The sequence below is a fragment of the Lichtheimia ornata genome, assembly GCF_029851405.1.
Source record: "Lichtheimia ornata isolate CBS 291.66 chromosome Unknown scaffold00003, whole genome shotgun sequence".
In the NCBI taxonomy this organism is placed as follows: Eukaryota; Fungi; Mucoromycota; class Mucoromycetes; order Mucorales; family Lichtheimiaceae; genus Lichtheimia; species Lichtheimia ornata.
In genome coordinates, this window is record NW_026695323.1 from 508,901 (window position 1) to 527,636 (window position 18,736).

At 43.0% G+C, this 18,736-nt stretch overlaps 9 protein-coding genes across 9 annotated transcripts; 3 read left to right on the top strand and 6 right to left on the bottom strand.

Annotated features, from left to right (window-relative positions):
* Positions 1–296: 296 nt before the first annotated feature.
* O0I10_001170 (uncharacterized protein) lies at positions 297–2,651 on the bottom strand (the record flags this gene model as incomplete). The annotated part of the gene is made up of 10 exons (XM_058481267.1): positions 297–548; positions 623–846; positions 917–1,096; positions 1,159–1,200; positions 1,262–1,544; positions 1,626–1,698; positions 1,775–1,843; positions 1,911–2,274; positions 2,357–2,519; positions 2,634–2,651. 10 exons carry the CDS (start codon positions 2,649–2,651, stop codon positions 297–299), a joined length of 1,668 nt encoding a protein of 555 aa, XP_058347905.1.
* Positions 2,652–3,150: 499 nt separating this feature from the next.
* Positions 3,151–4,356, bottom strand: O0I10_001171 (uncharacterized protein; the record flags this gene model as incomplete). The annotated part of the gene is made up of 1 exon (XM_058481268.1): positions 3,151–4,356. One exon carries the CDS (start codon positions 4,354–4,356, stop codon positions 3,151–3,153), a length of 1,206 nt encoding a protein of 401 aa, XP_058347906.1.
* A 144-nt stretch (positions 4,357–4,500) lies between these two features.
* On the bottom strand, positions 4,501–5,784 carry O0I10_001172 (uncharacterized protein; the record flags this gene model as incomplete). Its single annotated transcript, XM_058481269.1, has 5 exons — positions 4,501–5,067; positions 5,131–5,241; positions 5,303–5,406; positions 5,464–5,544; positions 5,625–5,784. 5 exons carry the CDS (start codon positions 5,782–5,784, stop codon positions 4,501–4,503), a joined length of 1,023 nt encoding a protein of 340 aa, XP_058347907.1.
* Positions 5,785–7,523: 1,739 nt separating this feature from the next.
* Positions 7,524–8,339, top strand: O0I10_001173 (uncharacterized protein; the record flags this gene model as incomplete). The annotated part of the gene is made up of 3 exons (XM_058481270.1): positions 7,524–7,868; positions 7,951–7,992; positions 8,082–8,339. 3 exons carry the CDS (start codon positions 7,524–7,526, stop codon positions 8,337–8,339), a joined length of 645 nt encoding a protein of 214 aa, XP_058347908.1.
* Positions 8,340–8,561: 222 nt separating this feature from the next.
* Positions 8,562–9,665, bottom strand: O0I10_001174 (uncharacterized protein; the record flags this gene model as incomplete). Its single annotated transcript, XM_058481271.1, has 1 exon — positions 8,562–9,665. The coding sequence occupies one exon, from the start codon at positions 9,663–9,665 to the stop codon at positions 8,562–8,564; it is 1,104 nt and encodes a 367-aa protein (XP_058347909.1).
* Positions 9,666–9,886: 221 nt separating this feature from the next.
* O0I10_001175 (uncharacterized protein) lies at positions 9,887–11,600 on the top strand (the record flags this gene model as incomplete). The annotated part of the gene is made up of 7 exons (XM_058481272.1): positions 9,887–10,250; positions 10,310–10,764; positions 10,820–10,919; positions 10,983–11,038; positions 11,104–11,175; positions 11,242–11,504; positions 11,567–11,600. 7 exons carry the CDS (start codon positions 9,887–9,889, stop codon positions 11,598–11,600), a joined length of 1,344 nt encoding a protein of 447 aa, XP_058347910.1.
* Positions 11,601–11,660: 60 nt separating this feature from the next.
* On the bottom strand, positions 11,661–13,498 carry O0I10_001176 (uncharacterized protein; the record flags this gene model as incomplete). Its single annotated transcript, XM_058481273.1, has 8 exons — positions 11,661–11,801; positions 11,860–11,992; positions 12,057–12,173; positions 12,230–12,733; positions 12,793–13,003; positions 13,231–13,342; positions 13,407–13,435; positions 13,495–13,498. 8 exons carry the CDS (start codon positions 13,496–13,498, stop codon positions 11,661–11,663), a joined length of 1,251 nt encoding a protein of 416 aa, XP_058347911.1.
* A 902-nt stretch (positions 13,499–14,400) lies between these two features.
* On the top strand, positions 14,401–14,833 carry O0I10_001177 (uncharacterized protein; the record flags this gene model as incomplete). Its single annotated transcript, XM_058481274.1, has 2 exons — positions 14,401–14,689; positions 14,751–14,833. The coding sequence occupies 2 exons, from the start codon at positions 14,401–14,403 to the stop codon at positions 14,831–14,833; spliced, it is 372 nt and encodes a 123-aa protein (XP_058347912.1).
* A 229-nt stretch (positions 14,834–15,062) lies between these two features.
* O0I10_001178 (uncharacterized protein) lies at positions 15,063–18,694 on the bottom strand (the record flags this gene model as incomplete). Its single annotated transcript, XM_058481275.1, has 11 exons — positions 15,063–15,847; positions 15,931–16,573; positions 16,635–16,695; positions 16,756–16,931; positions 16,993–17,403; positions 17,460–17,655; positions 17,723–17,803; positions 17,860–17,984; positions 18,056–18,104; positions 18,169–18,529; positions 18,589–18,694. The coding sequence occupies 11 exons, from the start codon at positions 18,692–18,694 to the stop codon at positions 15,063–15,065; spliced, it is 2,994 nt and encodes a 997-aa protein (XP_058347913.1).
* Between the last annotated feature and the right edge of the window lie 42 nt (positions 18,695–18,736).

Below are 18,736 nucleotides of genomic sequence, written 5' to 3' on the forward strand. Positions count from 1 at the left end.
GCGGTCGCTGATTGCCAGGTGACTATATTTGGTATCCCACCACCTACCCACCCCGATATACAAGACAATACAAGCTCAAAGCTACCTACCATTGCTTTGTTTCGTGAGTGACAAATCATAAATAAAGTTATCGCGTTGATCCAATAGCCGATGTTAGAAGTCCTCTATTAACTACAAATGAATACGTCTATTTATTGTGTACAGCGCCAGTGAGTGATGCTTATTGCAGATAATGGCTTTTTAGCTGGATGCATCGTACTTTTAACACAAGTCTTCTTGTAATAGCATTATTGGGTTTATTCGCCATCCGGCTTGACAGCCTTTATCTTGAAAATCTCATCCGAATGGGGTTTTACGGTGGGTACATTGGGATTTGAGGGTATGTTATAGGAGCGGTTTAAGGCGAGAGTTAGTGAAGAAGATGTGTTTGGTGTTCGGTTATTGGAATCATTATAGCTAGCGGTGACAACATTTGGTTTATGCTTGTCCATGCTCGCTTTCCGCTTTCGATAGATGATTAAGGAAACGAGACCAATCATGATAGCAACCTATACACAACGTCAACGTCAAGTAAGCATACATCAACAACGTCCATGAACCAGTAACATTCCATAATACATACGGCAGCAATCGATCCAATAACGATGCCTGCTATAGTACCACCTGAAATGGAATCACCTGCTGACGCCCTATCATTATCACCAGATTGATTGTTGGTATCGGTGATCCAATCAAAAGAATTGGTTAGATTCCAGGTTGTGGTATCAATGATGAAAAAATCTGTTTGGACATCTTGATTGTTGGCACCAAAAAGGACGAACAAGCTTTTGTTGTTCAAGAGAATAGCTATAGCAAAAAAGAAATAAGCATCTAGGATTGGCAAGATTCGATTGTTGTAGTACAACATTATACTTACAAGAGTGGAGGAAACGAAGATAACGCCCCGAGTTCCAGGATGACGATCCCATGCTTCTCATGAAAATATCGGTAACATTCTTCCATTCCAGTCGCTCGGGATCAGAGATATCCAAAATATAGGCAACATCGTGCACAGGATTTGGTACAGGTAAATGATCTCTACTCAAAATTGAAGATGCTTTCCCAAATGATACCATGTCAGCGTGGTCTTTTTTTTTAGATGGAGAGTAATCCACTTACTATCGGAACCGCCATAGCAAAAGAAGGATTTACCATCAGCGGCTGTTATGGGTTCCTTCGTGAGGTGATTGTTGCTGCTGTTAATGGATCGCATACAACTCACCAGGAACCATGGAATGGTACATGCGCTGGCTTGGTATGTCTCCAACGGTCGGCTTAATGCTCCAACCAGTATTAACATCGTATACTAGCGTCTCTGCCATTGATGCCGAAACTAATAAGCCGATGGTGCTATTCTCCTCTGTTCTGGTATTTTCCCCTGTTTGCAGACCACCTGTAATATAGATCCTTCCATCTCCACCTTGTGCAGCTGCATGTTGAGTCCTAGGGCGTACAGCATAATGAGAATTGGTTGGAAGGGTATTTGTCGGTGATGTCCAGCTCCACTACAATAGCATAGGAGGTCCTTTGTAAATAATACACCAACGTTTGCTGTTTCCATGCCGCCCTTAGATGTGCTTCCTTACATCATTATAGGTCAATATGGACATGTTCATGTCTATTGAAGTCCCATCTTGATATCCCACATAGTACATAGATCTGCATAAAAAAGGAATTGCCTTTACGTATAAATTTTAAGCTAATGTGATGTTGTTGGTGTTGCATTGAAGTTCACCTATCACCACCCCACACAAAGAATCGATCACCGCTTCCAGCTTTGTCGAATATCATTGAACCTAAGACCCTGGTCATCATCATCATTGCGAACATAATCAGCTTAAGATTCTCAAAGACCGTAATCGATTTCATACCTTTGAGTACGATTTTTTGATGAATCAATACTATTCCATTGCTGAGTTTGGACGTCGTAGTATATCAGTGGATTCACAAGTGCGGGCCCACCAAAGCTTGATCCAGCACCACCGCTTATGACAAAGAGCTTATGCTCTGGCGTATCCATTGCATCCATAAAGAAGAACATGTTAGGTTCTGGTCGCATAGCTTGATCCTTAAGGTCGATCATTCTCCAGGAGGAGGCATTATCGACAGCATTGATTGGCCCTGAAACATTCAAAGAAAAGAACTGCTGCGTGCCCTGAAGGTCAACATTAAAGTCGTCAAGGTAGCTTTGCGATCCGCCGTAGCAGTATATGGTGTAATCCACATAGACACATCCTTATTCAATATAAAGATTAGTATACGTTTCAGGCTGATAGGTAGGGCTACATGTAAAAAAGTGTCAAAAAAGACTACGTACGGCTACCATATGCTCTTGGAGGATTGGTGGCTACCACTTGGGTTTGCTGTTTTGCTGACAGTACCACTAAAAGGGCCACGGCTAGTAATCCAAAGATAGAATCACCGATGTTTCTAATGAGTAGAGCCAGGGCTTTCGTATACATGCGGTATCCTGGTGCAAACTTGTTCTCGAATCTATTACGAAGGTTGGTAGCAGGTAAAGGGTATATATATAACTCGAGCGATCGAAAAGAAAAGCGTTTTTAAGAGTTTTCTTCTTCTGAAATATCAGGTACCACGTTCTCAGAAGTCATCTTGTTACACGTCTTTGTTGTGAAACTTGGATAACTCTTTCTAGAAACTTTAAGCTATTGGATCTATACACTTTCATGCTATGATAGATGCATTCTGCCTCTGTCAAAGTATCAAAATGATTGGATAGCAGGCATCCGCATCAAGGAAACGAGGATATTGATTTCAAAGGTATTGATATGGTGGTAAAGGCCAACAAGATATCACAATGTGAAACACAACACGAAAGCTAAAACAAATCTATCACCATCAGAGGCGTTACGAACAACTTTGACAACAACACGCTCAAATGGCGCTCTTGGCGATAGATTCTGTGCTGGATGGTAGGCACAAAAAGTATCAACCATCGCCATTGTTGGTCTGTTGGAGCTTCCTTTATTGACCAGCAATCTACCTAACGTATCATGTATTGGAGTACTTGGATATGGAAAGCTTCGCCATGAAGTACAATTTGATCCCACATCTTCGAGCATGAATCGGCTTTTAAGTAAAGCTATGTGCTTAAGAAGGATGATGATGCAAGTTTATTAGAAACTTTGATGAATATGTACAATCTTGCTTATGTGTTGTTGTGGCAAGATCCCAATAGGGAGTGGTATCTGAAGATCTTTGTTGTAATTTGGAGGGGGAGAGTGGCTTTATATTATACTTGATCAATGCATTGGGCGTATGTGTAGAGAGGGTGTCCAGCTTGGCTTTGGCCACTTGACGAGATTCATTGGGATCGATGATATTCAAAGGTCTTTGGTGTATATTGCTATTGAGTTCCATCTCTGCATGTGATCGACTGATAGCCAGGGCCAATTGTAGGTCTTCATCCATTGCGTCTACTGCTGCTAGATTTCGTTGTTGACGTGGATCGTTGGGTTGACGGTGGAACATGACATGAGTGGAAAAGTCATCATCACCCTCGGCAACTTCTGTAACATGAATTGTGGTAGGTCGTTGTGGAGCTATGGTTGATGGTGGTGCTGGTGGTGGTGCTGGTGTGCGCTCAATAGGTTTATGTCCCCATTGTATCCAACGCAGCTTCTGCAACAAGGTATTCATGCTCATATTCTTGGATCTCATGCATGTTTTGATATGCTGGAGTTTGCGTTTTGTAGTTGTTCGTTGGTTACAATGCGTTGATTCATGACACACTGGACATGTGGTAAGCTCGTCAATCAATGGAACAGTATTGCCGGCGTATGTGGAGGAAGAGGTATCCATTTCACCCAGCTGATCCAAGCATCTGCCAAAGTGAATATCTTTTTGTAATCCTTGATATGAGCTGATATCCTTTCCACAGAATATGCAATACATGAATTCATCTTGGCTGGATGGCGTCGGCTGTGTGTTGGTTTCGGATGCTGCGGATTCAGTCAAGCACTTGTCAACATGGCTTTGTCGTAGGTAACTGGACCTTAAGTGACTCAAGTCCTTATTACATAGGGGACACTGATAGTCTTGCAAATGGCTCGATTCTGTTGACAAGGAACTGGTCGATTGCTGTGTAGCACTTGGTGGTTGTGGTGGTTGTGGTCGGTGGGCGATTGGCGATTGGGGTGCAACTGGTGGTGAGGGGATCGATGACAACGAGGTCAATGACCGTTGCGAGGACTGTGAGGAGGATTGTGATGCGTTCTTTTTTGTTGTTGATTTGGGTCGTCGTTTCTTTAACGATAACGAGAGGGTAGTCGACTTGGGTTTCCACTCATTGTCCATTGAAAGAGAATAGCAGCACAAGAAGAAAAGTTACACTCAGCAGCTTGTATGGGGGCGAAGATTTATTTATGTACGAACAAGGATATGTAGATAATACAAAAAGACAATGACAATGCAAAATGGATTGGAGTAGTTTTTCTCTTCTTAATCGAATTGGTTATGGTATTGTTGGCCATATTGCTGCATGGGTACACCAGATGCCGGCCGTCCAAATGGAGGATACTGTTGAAGAGGTGTCATGCTATTGCGATGACTGCTGAGCTCATCCTCTGCCATCAATTCCTTGACTTCCCACACATTTTGCTTGGCACCCACAGAGAATTCGAGATCTTCCTTGGTGATAGAGTCCCAATACTTGTAGATCATCATGACAGCCAATAAAGTACAAATTGTGTTGAAGAACGCACCATCAATGTAATGCTTGGTATTATCACAAATGGCCACCGAGAAGATATACATGAGCACTTGTCCAAAGATGAAGAACAAAAAGCCGAACAAGATATCACCCAAAGGCCATCGATCATCCAACGATCTCAAGACAAGTACAATTTGGGAGATGACATAGGTGATGAAAAAGACACCATTGATGATGATATAAAACACCCATAATGCACCAGGACTCCGATGAGAGAAAGGTCCAAGTTCAACAAACGTAGCAATAGCAATGAATCCAGTAATCAAAAAGATGATCAACGAACTGAGGCGGATTGACTATGTACTCTCAAGTTAGCATATCAACCCCCTTTTGCAATACATTTTTGATAAACACATTACCCAAAGTGACATTGGTGTACCATCTTCAGCGAATTGGAAGCCAACAAAACCATTCAACATGAGACACCACCATGACGATGTGATCAGACCAAGTTGGATAGCCGTAAACCACTATTATATTTGGATACATGATCAGCCACCTTGGCATACACCCATGACATGATTTACTTACTTGATAAACGGGTGATGAGATAGGGATGATGCCAGTAAGAAGAAGCATTTCGAGGATCAACGTTAATAGATACATATAAAAGAACATGACGATCTCCTTGCGACCTGTAAAAAGACATACATTAGATATTTTGGTTGTGATCAATATCAAAGTCGTCATACCAACTGCTGTGTACTTGGAGCGAATGTGATAGATCATGAAGCCCACCATGATGATAGCGACAACATCGATGATCAATGTGGCTAATAGAGTGATTTAGTACAGGTCGAGCCTTTTCAGGGGGGGGCGAAAGTTCTCAACCGGCATGTGGCCGGTATTTTACCTGGTTGGAAAATGAGATTATCGGCAAGCTCCACGTTACGTGAATAGCAAACAGGCACTATGCCTTCATCTCTGCCAATGATGGGACATAGTGTTAACTGAACGGTCTTGCAAATGCCGTCAAAGTTGAATGCGTCGAATTGAAAGGTAATGTCGACCATTGTTGCTGCTTCTTCCAGTCCTCGAATTCAAAGGCTGATCTGGGTGAATGGATAGGTTGAATGCAAAGGGTGCTACAAGGGACGAGGATGTTGGGATTGACAATGGTCGTTGCAAGCAGCAAGTGTATGTGTGCGTGTGTTGGTCGTTTGTAAAGAAGAAAGAAAACAGCAGCAGGAGCGGGAAAGTCGAGAAACGAAAAAGCGATGTACCTATTTTGAGATGAACGTCCGAGAATGGAAACACAAGCCCATCTTTTTATAACTCATCATCGCACTATCGCGATCATGTATTCATGTTGTTGTTGTTTACTTTTACTCTAACAAAGAGCCAATAAATCATTCATGCTTGATACTGTGAGAAATGGGCAGTGGATCTTCATTGGTGGATGGATGACCTTGTTCCCCATGTTGCTTCGTATCATGCTAGGGACACCTCGACAAAGTAGGCAAGTGCTCAATTAGCTGGCTGTATTATTGCCCATTGCCTTAGCTGTGTTACAAGCCCAGCAGCAGCAGCAGCAGCCATGTATGTACCTCACTTTTTGAATCGGCTGCTGCACCCGTATTCCGATGGGCGCCCACCGATGGCGTTCAAGAGCTTGTCGTTCCTGCATTCTACCTTTTAAAGTTGCTCTCCGATCGATTACGACAGGATCGTGCATACGCATTATATGGGCAATTCCACCATTTTAGCCATCATGTTTCATCATCATCATTCTCCTCACCTTTAAATCCATCGTCCTTCAAAATAAAAAGCTGACATGTTTATAAGGGACGTAATCAACGTATACAAATGAATTGAAAGGGTAAGAGATATACCGGTCCTCATTCATCATCACTGATGGCCTGAGCCCAATAAACTATCAATTATTGCATGCGTCATTGCTCATTGGCTAACGTTTGACAATGCCGGCACACAACCCCCATGATGGTATCCATTGTTCTTATAACAATGAACCAAGCACCCAATGAAATGTGGTATCATTTTGCTTCGGCTTGTTCAATCAACGGACATGTGGGTATAGGAGGAGGAGATACCAAATAGGAGGAAGTGAAATTTTCATTTTATATAGGAGGAAAAGAATGATGACGATGGTTGTTACTGCATTTTACCTAAACGAGTGATTTCCATTTCTGTCAGCTACCAGCGACAGAAATGCTCATTTTGTGCAAAATGTGGGATATCATGGTTGTGTATCCTGGGGAACTATTGCACAAAGGTCAATTAAGCGTTCTTACCGAATATGCTATGGTATCTTTGATACCCAACCAGGGATAATAACGATGCAATGTTGTATTTTGAGTGGATGACATGATAACGTGATGAGCCAACAGAGGAAACAATGCCCGTGGTACAAGCAACAATCTGCTAAGAATCGTCTCCGATCATTTTCTCCATAGAAACCTTGATTGACGACATCAACAATAAACTTGCAAACGCTGTAAGTATGAATGCATTTACGTCAAGCCCGAAATAGACCATGGATTAAATCCATTCCACCCTACTATTCAACGAGTTATGAAGAATCACTATAGCAGACGAGCTGCAGGTTCCAAAGCGTATTATTCGTGTGTGTACCCAAAGCTTGGATCGGTTACGCTTCGCCAGTCAAAGCAGCATTTGTATATTAGTTTGTGAAACATCAAGCATCAGTGGACAAATCGTTTAAATGAAAAGAGCTTGAGAGGCCCTTTAGCAGATTCTTCTTTTCCCCAATTTTTACTTTCTCTTAAAGAGGATGCCCCGCCATTCATTTTCCATTAGTTATTATTTTGTGCTTGTAGTAGCCGTAATGGCTGCCTTGACATCTGCTCAGGGCGTCAGCGATACTGGTGAAAAGGATGGAAACGCTATTTACGATGCTGCCAAGACGCTCAGCCCTGGCAACTATGTATTCAAGTCGGCTACCAGCAAGCAATACCTTTCATTCATTAGCGAAGGCAACCTTGTTGTCCCCAAATCCTCCCATCATCCTCGTGTTTGGGAGATCCGTAAGCACGAAGAAAAGAGCAAGGCTACCAAATATTGGACAGCTCGAGGTCAAAATAAGGCCGGCAACGAAAAGTGCATTTCCACACGTTGGGTAAATACAGATCAAAAAACTATATCACCACGCCTAATACACATGCCAACTCATACTCACGCGTCCTATGCAATTTATATAGACTGTCGGTGATGGCCAAGGCGGTTACCCCGATGCTGCTGTGGTGAGTTTTTTGAAATTGGCATCTCTCCGAAAAAGGAGAAAAACAATCGGGGCATCACAAAATTATACTCATCCATCAACTTGATTTAGCTCTGGCAATGCGAGACTGATACCAAGAAACATGACACTGGTGGTTATGACCCTATTGTTACTGAAAAGCAATTGTGGCTTGCTGTCCCTGATCCAAAGCACGATGGCTATTTCAAGATTATCTCGGCCTCTCACTTGTTTGACATGATTCCTACTTGCATTGATAGCAAGACTATCTCTGGTGGCACCAAGCTTACTAAATGCAAGGTCGACACTGATAAGAAGAGCCTCTTGTGGAAGATTACCAAGATCGATTAATCATCCCTCTATTGGATAATGTTCCCCTTTCCCCATGTACTCGAGTTTTCAACATGATCAAATGTTTTCACTATAATGATGTTTTCTCCAGATGTGATGTTCCTGAATACCCATAACCCCCGATTTGCACTGCTTAACATACATGGTTTTTTTATATTGTGGGAGGTATACTGCATATGAATCATGTGATGATGAATGAGAAAGAGAGAGGGGAGGATATAGCTATATGTACCATAGATCAGCTTTTTTGAGAGCCTCCTTTTTCTGATCTCCCACTCGATAATTTGCATGCACAATCATTGGATCAAAGCCGTATCGGTTTGGGATATTGCGTTCAAAGTATAAGCGTCCATGTGGAAAAAGTGCTAATTCGAGCAATGCAATGGAGCTGGTTTGATAAGATAGATCCATGTCATCCAATACACGATTGATAGCACGTTGTTGGGTGACTTTGGGCTCGTTGTCTTGAATCATGATTGTATCTGCGAGGATGCGCTTATTGGTATTGGTAGGCCGCATCAAGTAGAAACCTGAATTGACGATCCTTTGCTCCGTTTCTTGTGTAAAGAGAGTCTCCGTTTTGCTGCCTCGTGCATTGAGCTTTTGAAGTAGGTACGAGTAGATAGCATCCGATACAAAGACCAAGTCGATATCAGAGAACCAAACGGTGATGTCCACATAGAGCAATCTCTCAACGACGAGTGTCTTGGCATGAGTGATGGGTGTATATCCGCCTTGAAGCCATTTAGAGAATTCACTGGACAACGCCTTATGAAACCAGGTATTGGGAATCGTGACCACATGATCGCCATAGCCTGCCTCTTGCAGGATCGTAGTCAATTCGGCATCAATAGCGAATACAAGGAAATGATGATCTTGGCCTGTGCGCTCCAATGAAGCAATCCAATTCAATGTATACTCGCTCATACCCGAATTGGCCACTGCTGTTAACAAGATCTTGTCCTTGTTCTCTTTGCGTATGTTGCGTTCAATAGCTGACATGATAATGGGCTCGGGGTAGTCAAATTGCTTGGGTTTCCACTCGCTGGCTTTGGTGGGTGCTGTTTCCACATGAACCAAATCCTCAGCAGCCTCTTCTGTTGCCATGCCGCCACCATCATCCTTATCAACAGCCGTTTCGGATAGGAAGGTACCGTTGTTCTCATGGTTGTAGGTTGTCCATGTCTCATTGCCGGGATTTAGACTGAAGCGATCGAGTGGCCACCGTTCAATGGGGAACAAGCTTGATATCAAGGTAACCAATGAGATAAAAAAGACGGTGCATAGGCTGACAATGAGAAATCGTGTATTGAAGATGCGTTCCATTTCAACATGAAGAGTATGTCAAGGTGAAAGAGAGACAAGGTGAGTGTGAGTTGGGGTGTATAACGGAAACTGTCATATTGGGTATAGCTCATAAATAGCGTTTGCAGGATCCAAAACAAAGGCTGCATGACTCAACAACTCAAGCTTCAGCATTCAAATAGCTGCTGTTGTTCACACGTTCTTTTTTTATCCAACCTTTCTTCTTTTTCTATCTATCAAGCATGACCACTGGAAAAGCTGAAATCGATGCTGCTGTTGCCAAAGCCACTCAAGCCTTTCATGCATGGCGCAATGTATCCGTTGCTGAACGCGTCGCCATCCTCAACAAGTTTTGCAAGGTGTTTGAACAAAAAAAGGACAAGGTGACAGAGACCATCGTGACTGAAATGGGTCGACCCGTGCGTTATGGCAATGGAGAAGTGAATGGCGTATTGGAGCGTGCAGGCTACATGATCTCTGTGGCAGAAGAAAGCCTTGCCGATGAATGTATCGAGAATGGTCCAAAGATTCAACGCTTCCTCAGAAAGGTACCGCTTGGCCCTGTGTTCATCATTGCTGCTTGGAATTATCCATACATGACCATGGGTAAGTAAATAATAAGACTCGTTTTTACATACTCAATGTATCAACTCTTGTCGTTGTAGTCAACACGGTGGTGCCAGCACTCTTGGCGGGCAACTCGGTCTTGTTGAAACAATCCCCCTTAACGCCAAAGTGTGCTGATCTATTCGTTGAGACGTTTCACGAAGCCGGCGTTCCGAAGGATGTGATACAAGCTGTTCACGTTGATGATAGTGGTGCTGATTACCTGGTGCGTCATCCAAACATCGAATACGTCAGCTTTACGGGCAGCGTGGCGGTTGGCAAAAAGATCAGGAAGGCTATTGGTGATGAAGAACGGTTGATTGGACTTGGCATGGAATTGGGTGGCAAAGATCCAGCCTATGTACTCCCTGATGTGGATCTCGATTATGCTGTTGAAAATGTGGTCGATGGTGCATTCTTCAATTCTGGCCAGTGCTGCTGTTCCATTGAGCGATGCTATGTCCATGCTGATATTTACGATGCTTTTGTGGAAAAGGCAGTGGCTTTAACCAAGGTATGTACATTGGTGTGTATGAACAACTTGTATACTTATCGAATCATCCAACAAGAAATATGTCTTGGGTGATCCCAAACATCCTGACACAACCTTGGGTCCTATGGCACATGAGCGATTTGCCGACAAAGTCCGTGAGCATCTTGCAGAAGCAGGTAAGTTGCACGCAACACGCTAGTGACATAATCTTAATCGATACTTTGCATCGTTACGCGTAGCTGGCAAAGGCGCTAAGCTTCTGATTGATACGGACCAAGTATTTCCACAAGACAAGGTAAGGGGTAGTACATCCATTGCCAATCATTTTGGTCGTTGCTAATGTACACAACCATGATTTAGCCTGGATCAAACTTTGTTGGGCCCCAAGTTGTCGTTGATGTTAATCACAGCATGAAGATCATGCAAGAAGAGGTATGATGTGCTCGCGTTTGTTTCCCACGCTGGATCAATATCACATGCTAAACTATAAACAAATAGACATTTGGTCCTGTGCTTGCAATCATGCCTGTCAAATCAGATGAAGAAGCCATTACCCTGATGAATGACTCAAAGTATGGTCTCACTGCCAGCATTTGGACCAATGATGTGGATCGAGCTATAGCCATTGGTGATCAAATCGAGTGTGGTACATGGTTCATGAATCGCTGTGATTATGTGGATCCAGCTCTGGCTTGGGTTGGTGCAAAGGATAGTGGACTTGGATTTTCCATGAGCAAACACGGATTCGATCAATTTGTCAGGTAAGCTTGGTGAGGGTGGATTATACATACAACAAGGATCATGATACTAAAAACGCTTATAGACCAAAGTCGTTCCATCTCAGAAAGCAGTATTAAGGATAGCAAGTTTATAAAAAGATAGGAAAAGGAAAAAGTAAGATAAAGGGATGGATATTATTACTTGTTGAAGGAGAAGCCCTTCTTTTTGACTTTCTCGGGGGTGATGGGTCTTCCACTTTCCAAACGGCGTCTCTTCTCTTCCAGATCTACACGCTGCTTTTCGAGAGCCTCCTTCATCTCCTTGTGGCGTGCATACAACTATAACGTGTTCAGGGTTTAGCAAGTATAGCGTCATCCATGTACTATGTACACATACCTCTTCTTCGGATTGCTTGAGCTTTTGTTCCTTCTCGGTCACCTTGGCTTGGAAAATGGATCGCATTTCTGCTTCCATCTTGGCAAGCTTTTGCTCGTGAGCAATACGTTCTTCCTCCATCTTTTGGACCGGGCTATCATAGCAACGTTGCTGATGAGTATAATACATCCATGGTAATTATTGTAAACAACGCTTACTTGACTTCCTTGAACACCGAAGGATCTTGTTGGATACCCATGGCTTGGAGCTTTTCGGTGCGATAGTTCTCATACAACACATCATTCGTGTATTCCTTCAGCTCTTCCATGTGGGTGCTATTAAGAAGCATATAAGGCCATGTTGCTATGTATATACACACCAAATGTCCTACCGGATCAACATTTGACGGAGCTTGACAAAGTCGCAGTGCTCTTCATTGTCAACTTCAATGACACCCCAAGGATACTTTCGTCCACGTACACGACGACCACCTTCAACTTCGAATTCCTTGTCAGAACCAACAACAGCAAATGGGATCTTGGACATGATTTCACGATTTTCAGCAATGGTTTCCTTATCATCATATTCATAAACGGGTGCTTGATAAATTTGAATCTTGTGATAGTTGATGTCTGCCAAGATGCGTTGTTTGAAAGCGATCACCTCTTCTTCAGTCAAAGTGTCAGCTTTGGCAATGACAGGGATCAAATTAACACGTGTGTGTAACCGACGCATGAATTCAATATCCAAAGGTTTAAGAGCGTGGCCTGTTGCCATGATAAAGTAAATGCAAGCATGGATGCGATTGTCAACCATGCGTCGTCGATTGACGCGATTTTCTTGTTCCAAGTAAGCATCAAAGCGAGACTCAATATTATCGAGAATCGGTTTCCAGCTATAAAGAAAAGAGACATGCATTGGTATAAAAGATCATCAACATTACCTTTCCCATACCTTTCTTCATTATTTACAAAATCACCAAATCCAGGTGTATCCACCACCGTCAATCTCAGCTTGACACCGTTTTCCTCCAAATCAGCTGTGGTTGATTGAATTTCCACCGTTTGGGGTGTTTCATGGGTCAATTCAACATTTTCCTTGGGTGGATACAGCCCTGTATTGAAAAGAGTATTGACCAAGGTCGACTTGCCGAGACCAGATTCACCTATCAAGTGCATTACAAGCTGAGTTCCTGAATTCCACAGCGACCCCCTCACTGGAACCATCCCTTCTCTCTCTCTCTCTCTCTTTTTCTTTCTTTCTCCCAAATCCCCTCACTTTTCTTTTTTCTAACCCCTCTCTCTCATCCCTCTCTATACGGATTCTCCATTTCTTTCTTTGAAGAAATAAAGTCCAGCAAAGATCCTTTCTTTTGACGAAAAGATGGCTTACCAACAACCATGCAAGTGAATTGAAAGCCCTTTTTGACTGACTTCCGATGTACTTGGTTGGGTAAATTGGCAAATCCAACATAGCCTTGGAGCTTTTTGCGTACAACGGTGATCTATCAAGATGTAAAAGTTGGTGTCACCAACCCACACAATCTGCTTTGTGATTGAAAGACATACCCCAGATGAAGCACCACTCACTTGATCAACTACATGTAATACCAAGAAGTCAATGATGGATGTGGTGAATAAAGAAAAAAGCGCTTACCCATGGGTAATTGAGTATTAAGCGTAAGAGGAACAAGAGAAAGAAGAAAGGGGAAATCCAAAGATTTTGTTGTTAAAAGGGTGTGTGCGGGGGGCCCAAGGGGATCAAGCAGGAGTGGGGTAGAGTATAAGAAGAGAAACAACACAATAACACGTATGCTTTAACATCTTTCAAAAAGCATACTTGTATGTTCATTTGCTGTATACATGACATTCAATGTTATGCAATCATTGCGTGTACCACCCGCATTTTGGTGTTTCTTGGATCCACCATGCAAAATGCAAAAAAGGAAAAGAAAACGTGGATGAGTGTATAGTGAACAAGGTAAAAACCTCCGGAATGCCAAACACACATGCACCACATATACTCACGCTTCCCATGTAAAGTGCCATACTCTTTTGCTTATGTATTGCCATGTTGACCATGCAGGTACTTTTTATACACAAAAAACCATCCACATCCATGCCGCTGATATCGTATCACCCAAAACAAGCTACCCCATTTCCCTTCAAGTATACACCAATAAGCCATGGGCGGGTGTAGTGAAATAACCAAATTTGGGGGGCGTGTCAGCCAAGAGAGTAGCAGCCGCCGTTGACAATGAGCAAAATACAAAGATCCCATCATCGATAATCCAAACTTGGATAGTAGTAGTTTTAGTTTGAGTATGTTGAAAAAATTCAAAAAGAAAAAGTGCCAAGAAGCGTGCTACACTATAGTCGGGCGTCTCGGGTGGATGACTTGAAGGGGGGAGGAGATGTGTGTGCGTGTTGCTGTTTCGACTTTTTTTGTCCGACACACACCAGTGAGCGAGCGGATCAGAGAAAATGCTTTTTTAACACAACCCACTTCTCCGTTTGCAGCTGTGTCTCATTCTTTCTTTCTTTCCACACAACCCATATATCCATGGTTTCTCGGTCCAGCGACAAGCGATGCTCGTTTTATGATTCCCTACCTGTATTGGATGCTTGGTATCCACCCCAAATGGACGACAAGGATCGAAAGCATCATAGTGCATCTCCCTTATCCATTCAATCCATGCCATGTCCAGAAACCATCATGTCTTCTCGAAGCAGCCCGGATGGACGACGTTGTGTGTCATTCTCGGCCGAACCACCCTCGGTACGCTATATTGGATCAAGCGATGAAGAAGAGCAACAAGCTTTGTTCAATGAGATCCAGCGAAAGCACGGAGGTAATTACAGATTTAATGGTGTCACCAGATTTTGTTCCTTATCACGACGACGTTGTTGTAGTGCGTAATCGAGTCAAGGATTTTGCCAAAAAGCTCTTGCATCACCATAAGCATCCAAGTTCCAACAAGGTCTATGCCATCTAATTTCACCATTATTGCTTACCCCATCTTTATTTTCTTTCTAATTCTGGTATAACCCGCCTCCTCCTGCTATTGACTACTACTACTCCCTTCATAGCCTAATGTATTTCTACACCTCTATCTTTTTGCTTTTTTTCTTTCTTTGTACCACCTACCACTCACTACCACTTATTCTAATATCATTGCGTTAATTCATTCACCGAGATCACATTTATATACACAAGTTTTATTGTTACAGGGGATGATCATCCTTATCGTAGAATCCATTAATGTCAAGTCGTGTTAAGAGTTCACGAGCAAAAGCGCCTTGATCTGAACGAGCTTCTTGTTTGTCATAAAAGTCACCAAAGCGACCAAAGTTGCCGTGATCATGGTACGAATTCATGACATTACCAAGGCGCCCGATACCCCGATCGTGCAGTTTCCCAAGTACTTTGGCAAATTGTTCCGCATGTTGGCTGAATGCAGCATGGATTTCAATGCAAGTATCAGCTGCATCATCATCATCAATATTATCCACTACACTTGAAAAGGCCAAAACATCTTGGAAAATCTTGTGAATGATCCCATGCACAGCCCGCAGACTTTGTTTGAGGAAGCACTGATACAACATGCGATCAAGGATGTGCTCGTGATATTCAGCCATCATCAGGGGATCCATCGTGGTAAAGGGATTGCTGCTATCATTGGTTCTTTCCCCTTCATCATCACATAGTGCTCGTACTTGCTGCATAAACGTGTGCCATGTAGCGTGAACGGCGGTGTCGAAAATGTAATTACTGAACGTGGTGATAAATTGATCAATTTGAAATCGCATCCGATGCAAAGTGTCGTTGGCTGATGATGATGTTTTTGCTAGCCTTGTAAACGCATGCTTGGAGGCTGCATTCACACGATGCACCTGCAGCAGGAATGTGAAGAGTCGATTGTACTTTTCGAGAATACGTGGACTGATAATCAAGCTGATGGGATAAGGAACATGATACGACAAGAACAAAAAATCCAACGCGGTGATTGCTATGTATGGATGGTCCTTATATTAGTACCTCGTGGTGTGATGGAGATGTATAGATCCGCCGCTCGCTCACTCGCTCACTTACCCCGTGGATCAATCCATGGACTATCATAAAGTGTATCTCTTACACCAAAGGAAAGCAAGTCATCGAGATGCATGGCTGCTGTCACTGCTGTTTGTTGTTGTTCTTGAATGGGTTTGCAAATACGCTCCTTCACTTGTTCAGGGATTTGAGCAATACTTTCCAGCAAGACCGCTTTAAGCGACATGTTCAACGCCGAGGCTCGAGGTGGCCATTGATCTCCATGCATACGCACCCCGCATCCTTCTTCATCCGTCATCAATAGCATGTTCATCAAACTAGCTCTGAAATTTGCATCGCCGAACAAGTAGAATTGCTGCAGCAAGCGGAAATGATCTTCGATATGGAATTGATGGGTAAATAATCTCAATGCTGACTCGTTCACCAATGGACACCAAATCTGTAAAGGTCGATGGATGCTTTGGTTCACAATAATCTCCAATGTTGGTATAAAATGATCCGGGTTGAGTGATGTATGACTTGACATGATACGATCCAGCGTCCTTGAAAAGTCGTTCACAAATTCCAATTCATTCAAAGGTTGCAAACTTGGTATAGAGGTGCTGCTGGTGCTGGTTTCATTGTCATGCATTTCATTCATTCCTGATTGTGTCGGCGACAATGAACGACTTCTCCTTTCCATACTCTATATCAACCAATGTCAGATGTCGTACCAACCAACCTTATGCAAAAGACAATCAAATTACCTGATGTTGTGTATTGTATTGGCGGACAATGTTGGCAAAATCCCGTAGCTCTTTTGTATGTCTATATTCAAATTCCATTGAGTAAAAGAAAATGATGCATGGGAGATTGATTCATACTTACTCATTATACTGAGCTTCATTCATAGACCAACGTAATCGAAGTGTTGAATCGTCCAAAGCACACAGTGGATGTCCTGGTTGAAAGCGACGAAGCAAATGCAACGCACAGCCGGTACGAAGAATAACATTGGCTTGCACCTTGTCAACAAAGTAGGGGAGGTTGTCTTCTTTTCGCAGCTAATATCAATGACATTAGGATCATATAAAGGTATATACATACATTGTTTGTAATGCTTACCCGATATCGTTGAATGAATGAATCAGAATGATTACCAGGAGCTGTCACCGTCTTGATCGTCCATTGATGTGATCCACCCACAGGTTTGGTTGAAGCACGTAAGAAAAATTCGCCGTATGGATCATGTAAGGGTGATTCATCCACAATATCATCCCAATCCAATATAGCCTCTCCATTGATTGTTGCCCTTCCCGTAAGACCAAGCCATTGGTTGAGCATCGTGATGTAGGGTATGCTTGTATGACATAGGATCGCCAGGCATATATCACGATAAAAGATGGTATCACCCGTCGTCGCAAGATCATGAGCAAGGACCTCTTTGTGTATCATGACAAGCAAATCTTTGCCAAAGGGTATATAAAATCCAAACTTGCTCAGGTGCTCAATAGCAGAAGCCGAGAGAGCATGATGCTATGATAAGATAGTTGTGAGCAACGGACATACGAATGCAATCTTTTTATATATACCTCTGGTACAGAGCCGTCGAGATGAATCATGCGGGCAAAGTTGTCCACCGTTTCTGCCAATGTCCTCACTGAATGGTATACTGTCATCACCGTGACATCGCTCAGCGACTTGAAAATGGTCCATATTGAATGCTGAAATCGAATATGAAGGTCGCCTAGACAACAAGCAAATGCTGTGCCTGTGAGGCCATAGTAACTAGGAAAAAATGCCCCTTAGTGAGTGTCATGACCAATATACCCTCCTCTTGTCCACTCTTTGTTACCTTGGGTTTGCTTTGCAATGACGAGATACCCGCTCCAATCTTCGCATTTGTGTCGCAAAGATCAAAAGTCGTTGGATCACTCTACATCAATACCCTTGAGAATCCATATGTATAAATCCAAAACCAATTCGCCTTACTGATCAAGCGTCGATGAGCTCACACCGAGTATTCGTATGTCCTTTGCACGAGGTTCGAATATATTCATGTTCATGTTCCACCTAAAGCAGATGGAGGGTTGACCACAAAGTGCTTGTACAAGACTCTAATTTCTAAATGTATGAGCTGCTGCCCTCCTCCCATTATCCAAAGACACGCCATTTATATCCATCCTACCTCTACCAATTGCTCTTCTCGAATCAATAAGAAGGGACGTTGCACAAAGCTATGACGATAGGTGAAGATCAGCATGATGTAATACAATGAGAATGGATCTCTCTCACACTCACCGTTGATAGATTGATTCATAGCACTCTGGTGGCATCTCGGTTAGAAATCGCTTTCCTGGCTCATGTGCTTCCCATGTCAACGGCCTATCCTCTTCAGGTGCATTGTCGTAGGATACAGACATCCACATATCGTCGTCGTCGTTGTCTTCTTTATCGGTCGTCGTCGATTCAGTATGCTGCTGCGCATCATCAAGCTCGCTGTGCTTTTCGATAGGAACGACGTTGGGACTTGGGTGGTCGACGACTATTGCTTGTGGCTCACGGTCAATCACACGATCGATAATACTGATGGATCCTGCGTTGGAGAGTGGATCGATTCTGGGAATAGTGTTGAATGTCGTTGAACACGTAAAAGGGGCATCTAAAAGTACGATCGTTACTCAATAAAGAGAGATTGGAGGGCGCATGGTATGAACCAACCTAGTTGATATCCAAACACGTTCGTTTGCTGTTGCATATTATTGGATCGTTGTCTCCATGACGAGAATTCAAACGGTGGTGAGTTTGTTGCCTGAGAGTCGAACATGAGGGACGAAAGAAGTCGCCTTGTGCCACCTTGAATAATTCT